Source organism: Carcharodon carcharias, chromosome 8 (assembly GCF_017639515.1).
Source record: "Carcharodon carcharias isolate sCarCar2 chromosome 8, sCarCar2.pri, whole genome shotgun sequence".
Taxonomy (NCBI): domain Eukaryota; kingdom Metazoa; phylum Chordata; class Chondrichthyes; order Lamniformes; family Lamnidae; genus Carcharodon; species Carcharodon carcharias.
In genome coordinates, this window is record NC_054474.1 from 151429638 (window position 1) to 151439903 (window position 10266).

The 10266-nt window shown below is 44.4% G+C and overlaps 1 protein-coding gene across 1 annotated transcript in view; it reads left to right on the plus strand.

Annotated features, from left to right (window-relative positions):
* Window positions 1-3069, plus strand: part of LOC121281520 (inactive phospholipid phosphatase 7) — a 55045-nt gene extending 51976 nt beyond the window's left edge. The window contains exon 2 of the mRNA XM_041194466.1: window positions 2699-3069. Coding sequence (XP_041050400.1) covers window positions 2699-3069 — 371 coding nt within the window. The remainder of the gene's footprint in view (window positions 1-2698) is intronic.
* Window positions 3070-10266: the final 7197 nt, after the last annotated feature.

A 10266-nucleotide genomic window follows, 5' to 3' on the forward strand; every position in this document is an offset into this window, starting at 1 on the left:
CATCCCAAGAATGAATGACAAAAAGATTGCAAATGTTTCTGTTTCATTCATGAGCAATACACATAATTTCTTTTTTAGCCTGAAGTAATATAGTGGGCGATGCACTCCGTACAGAGTGGGAGAGATGAGAAAGGTCTCCTGATTAAACTATCCTTCATTGGCAAATGTTTGAGGTGTGATAATGATCTGCAGTGTCCCTGGAATAGGAAAGCTTGAAATTAGCAAAAGTTTATGACTCGATAACCTTTGTTGGAAAGTATATGTTTATAAAAGCTTACACAGGAGAGAGACAAAATGGAGAGAAAGAAGGAAAGAGAGAGAAAGAAAGAGGGAGAGGGGAAGAGAGAGAGGGAGCGAAAGAGTGAGAAAGTAGGAGAGAGAAAGAGTGGAAAAGAAAAGGAGTGAAAGAAAGAGGAGAGATGAAGAGAGAATGAGAGAGCAAAAGAGCAATAAGTAAACATGTGGGATAGAGAAACAATCTGAACATCACATAATGATGACCTGTGCTCCTTAAGTCCCTCCTTTCTAAGGATTCAGGGTGATAATTATCTGAGACTAGTTTATATGGCAGTGAGGGTAAGACTCACAAATACAGCAGAAATGTGGATTCAGCAGAATCTAACATGATAAAACTGGCCGGCTTTTGGACTGACAATGCATCAATACTTTAGAGAGACTTCAACTGTCCGAGGTCACCCAGCGTTTTGAGAAGGGCACTTTCTTCGATGTTGTGGTCTTTCAGATCCTAACTGAAGTCTCCAGAGTCAAACTCTCTGCTTCTGGCTAAACTCTAGGCCAAGTGCGAAATCAGGCTGCAAGAGCCTGAGCTGATCCACACTCTGGGGCCAGTTTCATTGTGTCTGGACAAGCCCAATTTCCTCATCTTCGATATGAACTGTATTGACATTAAACCCATAGACTGTCATAGTATTTACAACACACAGAGAGAGGCTATTTATCCCAACTGGTCCATGCAGTTGTTTAGCTCCACGTTAACCATTCTATTTAATTCATTTCAGCCTACTATGTATATATCCTTCTATCCCTTTCTCTCTCATGTCCGTATCTAGCTTCCCCTTAAATGCATCTAAATCACTGCACGCTTACATTTCCCTAAAGCAATGAATGTTGATACTTGAAGAAGGGTTGCCAACTCTCCAGGATTACACTGGATGCTCCATCAGTTTAAGACTAACCTTCAGGACACTGTTGCCAGCAGACCCCCAGGAGAAAAATCACAGATAGCGGCTTTTTGGCCAATGTAAGCAACTGCCCATTTTAAAGATGGATATTTTAACAGCACAGGGGCCTGTGCTCATGTGGCACTCATTGAAAGGGAGATTGTTATTAAAAAATCCATAGTTCGTAACCCTAAAACCCCTCAGATGTGGCTTCGTCACTTGCAAGCTGTTACATTTGCTAACCCTAGGGTGTTATACCTTGGTGTTACATTTGATCCTGAGATGAGCTTCTGAGCCCATATTCGCACCATCACTAAAACCTATTTCCACCTCCATGACATTGGCCGGCATGGCCTGGTCTCAGCTCATCTGCTGCTGAAACCCTCATTCATACCTTTGTTACCTCTAGACTCGACTATTCCAACACACTCCTGGCTGATCTCCCAAGTTCTACCCTCATAAACTTGGAATCATCCAAAACTCTGCGGTCAATGTCTTAACTTTAATTCGAGTCCCTATCGCCTGTGCTCACTGACCTACACTGTCTGGCTGTTAAGCAATGTCTTAACTTTAAAATTCTCATTCTTGTTTTCAAATCCCTCCATATGGCTTCACCTCTCCCTATCTCTGTAATCTCCTCAAACCCCACATCCCTCTCTAACAGCACTCTGGATCTCCCTCACAAGAAGGCAGTTCACCACCACCTTCTCAAGGACAATTTGGGATGGGCAATAAATGCTGGCCCAGCCAGCAAGGCCCACATCCTGTGAAAGAATAAAAAACACCCTCCAAGATATTTGCCTTCCTCTAGTTCTGGCCTCATGTGCATCCCCAATTATAATCGCTTCACATTCAGGCTCCAAGCTCTGGAATTCCTGCCCTATGCCTCTCCGTCCCTGCCTCACTTTCTTCCTTTAAGACTCTTCTTAAAATCTATCTCTTTGACCAAGCTTTTGGTCATCCGGCCAAATATCTCCTAAAGTCATGTAGTGTTTTATAATGTTCCTATGATGCACCCTGGGACATTTCATTACATTGAAGGCACTATATTAATACAATTTGTTGTTATTTTATTTATTCATCATTGGCCAGCATTTATTGCCCATCCTAATTGCCCTTGTTCAGAGGGCATTTTAAAAGTCAACCACATTGCTGTGGGCCTGGAGTCACATGTAGGCCAGACCAGGTAAAGATGGCAGATTTCTTTCCCTAAAGGGCAGTAATGAATCATATGGGTTTTTACAACAATCAGCAATGGTTTTATAGTCATTGTCTGTCTTTTAATTCCAAATTTTTATTGGATTTAAGTTTCACCATCTACTGTGGTGGGATTTGAACCCAGGTCCCCAGAGTATTACCCTGGGTCTCTGAAATACTGGTCTAGTGACAATACCATTAGGCTGGCTCCCCTTCATATGCATGTACATGAGCATGTATGTGAAACCATATCTCATATTTTGCCAAAGTGTTGGATTGAGTAGAACATTTGTTGACTCTATGATCTTTCACCTTTCCAGCCTTAATCCTTGACTTGCTGGTCGTGGGAGCAGTGCAGAAGCTGGTGAAGAGGAAAGGGCCTTCAGAGGTGATGCCCGGCCTCCTGGATTACATAGTCATGGATGTCTTTGCATTCCCAGCGGGTCAAGCTAGCAGAGCTGCGATGGTGACCAGATTCTTCTTCAGCCACCTGGTCCTAGCAGTGCCCCTACGGATCCTTCTGGTGATCTGGGCCGGTGTCATAGGCATCTCCCGTGTCATGATTGGTCGGCATTACCTGACTGATGTCTTCTGTGGATTTTTCATTGGCTATTTGCAGTTCAATTTAGTGGAGTTGTTATGGCTACCGTCCGGTACCTGCCAGTTCCTCATATCAGTGATCCCAATATAATGAGTACACGTGCAGAAGCTGAGAGGCTAAAGGAGGTGAATGGGTTGGATATGGGGGGTTGGATGTGGGGGTGGGGCAGGGCAGGGGGCACCTGGACACCCCTATTGAAGGTAAGAAAATCTCAACACTTCAGACTGCCTGTTGTGAAAAGATCCATTTTCAGAAAAAGTGAAAGAGATTTCTGTCTCATAGATTCTTTAGAAAATTGTGTTTTTTGAAACTAAAATTCAGGAGATTTGCTTGTATCATATTTAATTGAATGTTAGGTTTGGTTTGGGGGTTTGAATTGGCTGCCAATATTTTGCAAACTTCTATTTTGCAGAAGGCTTTAATGTTGATATATGGAGGATGTCAATGGCCTTTCTAACAGGAAACTCATTCTCATCACAGCAATGAAAGAAACTTCAACTTTGTATAAATTTTAAAAGGATACCATTGTTTCCCTGTGACACCAGCTACCTGTATTTATCTCTCCCACCCCTTGTTTTACTGCAATGTCTCACTATCCACAAGGTATGTTATCACCCTGTGACTTGCAGTTAAATAAATGTCCATCACTGCAATTCAAAGCACATCGAGCTCTCGAGCTTGAGTCCAATGAGACAAAACCAGCTCTCCACCTGGCACCAGCCCATTGGCCATCTCAAAATACCTGGTGCCAGCCCATTGGCTAGCCCAACACACCTGATGCTAGCCCATTGGCTAGCCCAACACACCTGATGCTAGCCCATTGGCTAGCCCAACACACCTGATGCTAGCCCATTGGCTAGCCCAACACACCTGATGCTAGCCCATTGGCTAGCCCAACACACCTGATGCTAGCCCATTGGCTAGCCCAACACACCTGATGCTAGCCCATTGGCTAGCCCAACACACCTGATGCTAGCCTACTGGCCATCTCACACATTTAACACCAGCCTACTAGCCATCACAAAATGCCTGGTGCCAGCCCACCACACCCAATGCCAGCCCATTGGGCAGCCCAACACACCTAGTGCCAGCTATTGGCCATCTCAATGCACCTGTGGCCTAAAATCTAAAAGCTATTAAATAAAACCTGAAATAAAAAGCTAGTATCAGTAATGGTGACCATGAAATACTGGATTGTGATAAAATCCCAACTTATTCACTAATGTCCTTTAGGGAAGGAAATCTGCCGTCCTTACCCACTTTGGCCTACAAGTGACTCCAGACCCACAACAATGTTGGTGATTTTTAACTGCCCTCTGGAATGGACTAACAAGCCACTCAGTTATATCAAAATGCTGCAAGAAAACATAAGAGTAAAACCGAATGGACCATCTGATACTGACTTATTGGAAATGAGAAGGCACATCCTGCCCAGTCAACCCTGCAGAGTTCTCCTCACTAACATCTGGGGACTTGTGCCAAAATTTGGAAAGCTGCCCCACTTACTAGGCAAGCAATAACCTGACATAGTCATACTCACAGAATCATACCGTAGAGCCAATGTCTCAGAGAGTTTCATCATCATCCCTGTCCCACCAGCAAGGCAAAGCCACTGGATGTGGGGGCACAGCGTTATAAAGTTGGCTGGGAGTGACCCTGGGTGACCTCAACATTGACTCCGAACCCACAAATTCTCATGGTTGCAACTCAAGCATGGGTACAGAAACCTCCGGCTGATGACCACCTACTGCCCTCCCGCAGCTAATGAATCAGTACTGGGGAGGTGTTGGCATAGTGGTATTGTCACTGGACTAGTTTTCTAGAAGATCCAGGGTAATTCTCTGGAGACCTGGGTTTGAACCCCACCATGGCAGATAGTGAGATTGGAATTCAATAAAAATCTGGAATTAAAAGCCTGATGATGACCGTGAAACCATTGCCAATTGTCGTAAAGATCCATCTGGTTCAATAATGCCCTTTAGGGAAGGAAATCTGCCAACCTGACCTGGTCTGGCCTACATGTGACTCCAGACCCACAGTAATGTGGTTGATTCTTAACTGCCCTCTGAACAGGGCAATTGGGGATGGGCAATAAATGCTGGCCTAGCCAACAATGCCCACATCCCATGAACAAATAAAATAAAACTCCTCCAGGAATTGGAACATATGAACAAAGAGCAGGAGTAGGCTATACAGCCCCTTGAGCCTGCTCTGCCATTTAATAAGATGATGGCTGATCTGATAGTAATCTAAAATCTGCATCCCACCTGCCCCGATAACCTTTCACCCCCTTGCTTACCAAGAATCTATCCACCTCTGCCTTAAAAATATTCACAGACTCTGCTTCCACCACCTTTTCAGGAAGAGAGTTCCAAAGACTCATGACCACGCCTCCTGCCCCCCCATCCCCCCACACCCCACCCTCATCTCTGTCTTAATTGAGTGACCCCCTTATTTTTAACTGTGACCCCAGTTTTAAATTCTCCCACAAGAGCAAACATCCTCTCCACATCCACCCTGTCAAGACCCCTCAGGATCTTAATGGTTTCAATCAAGTCACCTCTTACTCTTCTAAACTCCAGTGGATACAAGCCCAGCCTGTCCAACCTCTCCTCGGAAGACAACCCACCCATTCCTGGTATTAGTCTGTTAAACCTACTCTGAACTGATTCCAATGCATTTACAACCTTCCTTAAATAAGGTGAGCAGTACTGTACACAGTACTCCATATGTGGTCTCACTAGTGCTCTGTACAACTGAAGCATAACGTATCTAGTTTTATATTCAATTGATTATATACCCGAGTGCAGCAAAAGCACAAAATGCACTCTGGGTGGGGTCTTCAATGTCCATCACCAAGGGTGGCTCAATAGCTCACTACTGACTGAGCTGGCTGAGTCCTAAAGGACATAGCTACTAGACTGGGTCTGTGGCAGGTGGTGAGGGAACCAACAAGAGGGATAAACCCATGAGACCTCATCCTCATCAACCTGCCTGTTGCAGTTGTGTCTGGCCATGAGAGTGCTGTTAGGAGTGATCACTACATAGTCTTGGTGGAGACTAAGTTCCATCTTCACATTAAGGATACCCTTCATTGTGTTGTGTGGCACCATTGTGCTAAATGGGATAGATTTCGAACAGATTGAGCAACTCAAAACTGAGCATTCATGAGGTGCTGTGGGTGATCAGCAGCAGCAGAATTATATACAACCACAACCTGTAACCTCATAGCCCAGCATATCCCCCATTCTACCATTACCAACAAGCCAAGGGTTCAACCCTGGTTCAATGAAGAGTGCAGAAGGGCATGCCAGGATCAGCACCAGGCATACCTAAAAATGAGGTGTCAACCTGATGAAGTTATAACGCAGGATATACTTGCGTGCCAAACAGTGAAAGCGGCAAGTGATAGACAGAGCTAAGTGATCCCACAACCAACAGATCAAATCCAAGCACTGCAGTCCTGCCTCATCCAGTCATGAATGGTGGTGGAAAATTAACCAACTAACTGGAGGAGGTGTCTCCACAAATATCCCCATCCTCAGTGATGGAGGAGCCCAGAACATCAGTGCAAAAGATAAAGGCTGAAGCATTTGCTACAATCTTCAGCCAGAAGTGTCGAGTGGATGATCTATCTCAGCTTCCTCCAAGGTCCCCAGCATCATAGATGCCAGTCTTCAGCTAATTCCATTAACTCCACATGATATCAAGAAACGGCTGAAGGCATTGGATACTGCAAAAGCTATGGGCCTTGAAAATATTCCATCAATAGTATTGAAGACTTGTGCTCCAGAACTTGCCATGCCCCGAGCTAAGCTGTTCTAGTACAGCTACAACACTGGCATCTACCTGGCAATGTGGAAAATTGCCCAGGTATGTCCTGTACACAAAAAACAGGACAAATCAACCCAGCCAATTACCACCCCATCAGTCTATTCTCCATCATCAGTAATGTGATAGAAAGGATCATCAGTAGTGCTATCAAATGGTACTTACTCATCAATAACTGCTCATTGATGCTCAGTTTGGGTTCCACCAGGGCCACTCAGCTTCTGTCTTCAACACAGCCTTGATTCAAACATGGATAAAAGGGCTGAACTCCCGAGTTGAGGTGAGAGTGACTGCCTTTGACATCAAGGCAGCATTTGACCAAGTGTGGCATCAAGGAGCCCTAGCAAAACTAGAGTCAATGAGAATCAGGGGGTGAATTCTCCAACATTTGGAATTATACCTAGCACAAAGGAAGATTGTTGTGGTTGTTGGGGGTCAATTAACTCAATCCCAGGGCATCACTGCAGGAGTTCCTCAGAGTAGTGTCGTTGGCCAAACCATCTTCAGCTGCTTCATCAGTGACCTTCCTTCCATCATAAGGCCAGAAGTGAAGATATTCACTGATGATAGCACCATGTTGAGCACCATTTGCAACTCCTCAAATACTGAAGGAGTCCATACACAGCAAGACTTGGACAATATCCAGGCTTGGGCTGACAAATGGAAAGTAACATTCGTGCCACACAAGTGCCAGGCACTGACCACTTCCAACAAGAGAGAATCTAACCATCTCCTCTTGACATTCAATGACATTACCATCACTGAATCCCCGACTTTCAACATCCTGGAGGTTACCATTGATCATAAACTAAACTGGACCATTTAAATACTGTGCCTGCAAGGGCAAGTCAGAGGTGGGAATTCTGCAGCAAGTAACTCACCTCCTGATTCCCCAATGCCTGTCTACAATTCTTTTTTCCCTTCTTTCATGAGATGTGGAAAGACCAGCATTTGTTGCCCATCCCTAATTGCCCTTAAACTGAATGAATTGCTAGGCCATTTCAGAGGCAGTTAAGGAAGCCATGGAGGAAATAGCAAATGCTCTGTGGATCATTTTCCAATCCTCACTAGATACAGGCGAGTTCCGAGAAGATTGGAGGTCTGCAAACGTTATACCATTATTTAAAAAACGTGCAAGGGATAGGCCAGAAAATTATAGGCCAGTCAGTTTGGTGGGCAAATTATTAGAAATAATTCTGAGAGACAGGATAAACTGTCACTTAGAAAGGCAGAAGGATAGTTAGCATGGTTTTGTTAGGGGAAGATCGTGCCTTACTAATGTAATAGAATTTTTTGAGGAAGTAACAAGGAGGATTGATGAGGGTAGTGTAGTGGATGTTGTCTACATGGATTTCAGTGAGGTATTTGACATGGCAGACTGCTCAGGATAGTGAGATCCCATGGGGTACAGGGGAAGGGGGCAGTTGGATCCAAAATTGGCTCAGTGACAGGAAACAAAAGAATCATGGTCAATGGATGATTTTGCGAATGGAAAACCGTTTCCAGTGATGTTCCACAGAGCTCAGTGTTGGGGCACCTGCAGTTTGTTATATATATGAATGATTTAGACTTAAATGTGGGAGGCATGGTTGGGAGATTTGCAGATGACACAAAAGTTGGCCATGTAGTTGATAGTGAAGAGGATAGCTGTTGTCTCCAGAATGATATCAATGGTTTGGTTGAGTAGTTGGAGAAGTGGCAAATGGAATTCAATCCAAAAAAGTATGAGGTAATGCATCTGGGGAGGGCAAACAAAGCAAGGGAATAGTTAATAAATGGGGAGTTATTGAGAGGGGGTGAGGAAGTGAGAGACCTTGAAGTGCATGTCCACAGGTCTCTGAAGGTAGCAGGACAGGTGGACAAGCATATGGAATGCTTTTTTTTATTGGGTGAGGCATTGAATACAAAAGCAGGGATGTAATGATGGAACTGTATAAAACACTGGTTAGCCCACAGCTGGAATTATGTGTACATTTCTGGTCACCACATCATAGGAAGGACATAATTGCTCTGGAGAGGGTACAGAGGAGATTTACAAGAATGTTGCCAGGGCTTGAAAATTGCAGCTATGAGGAGAGATTGGATAGGTTAAGGTTGTTTTCCTTAGAACAGAGGAGACTAAGGAGTGACCTAATTGAGGTGTACAAAATGCTCTGGTCATTTATAAACATCTGAAGTGTTGTAACCTACAAGGCTACAGACCAGATACTGGAAAGTGGGATTAAAATGAGCAGCACCTACACAATGGGCTGGTTGGCCTCTTTCTATACCATAACTTTTCCATGGTCATTCAGTTCAAAGACACAACCACATTGCTGAGTCTGGAATCACATGTAGGCCAGACCAGGTAAGGATGGCAGATTTCCTTCCTTAAAGGACATTAGTGAAATGGATGGGTTTTTACAACAATCAATGATAGCTTTCATAGTCACCATTATTGGAACTAGATTTATATTCCAGACTTATTGATTTAAATTCCACCATGATGAGATTTGAACCCAAATCCAGAGCATTAGCCTGGGCCTCTGGATAACCAGTCTAGTGACATTACCACTACACCACATCTCCCCATATAAATACTGCTATGGCATCTTTTACATCCAGCCAAGCCTTGGGTTTAATGTCTTATCTGAGCCAGCAACTGCAACACTGCAGGGCTCCCTCAATGCTGTACCAGAGTGTCAACATTGACTTTTTTCATTCTCAAACCCTGGAGTAGGATTTAAACCCTGGCTCAAAGGCAAGAGTGCTACCAACTGAGTCACAGCAGACATCCAAGTTTCAGCTATCTCAAGGCACAAATCAAGTTGGAATACTCTCCGTGCCCGGATGAGTGAAGATAAACTGGAGAAGTTGGGACCCTGTTTTCCTTGGAGAAGGAAGGCTGAGAGGGGCTTGATAGATGTGTTCAATATCATGAGGGGTCTGGACAGAGTTGATAGGAAAAACTATTCCCACGTGTGAAAGAATTGAGAACGAGAGGGCCGAGATTCAAAGTAATTGGCCAAAGAAGCAAAAGTGATATGAGAAAAAAATTGTTCCCCACAAAAATCTGGATCTGGAATGTGCTGCCTGAGTGTGTGGTGGAGGCAGATTCAACTAAAACATTTAAAAGGGAATTAAACTGTTATCTGAAAAGGAAGAATGTGCAGGGTTATGGGGAGGAGGCCGGAGAATGGCACTTGGTGAATTGCTCATTTGGAGAGCCGGTGCAGACACGATGGGCCAAATGGCCTCCTTCTGCACTGTAATAATTCTGTGATTCTCTAAGTGCAGCTGCAATAACACTGAAGAAGCTCGATACCATCCAGGACAAAGCTGCCCACTTGATCAGCATCCCATCCACCACTTTAAACACTCACTCCCTCCACCACAGATGCACAGTGACAGCAGTGTGTACCATCTACAAGATGTACTGCAGCAACTCACCAAGGCTCCTTCGACTGCAGCTTCCAA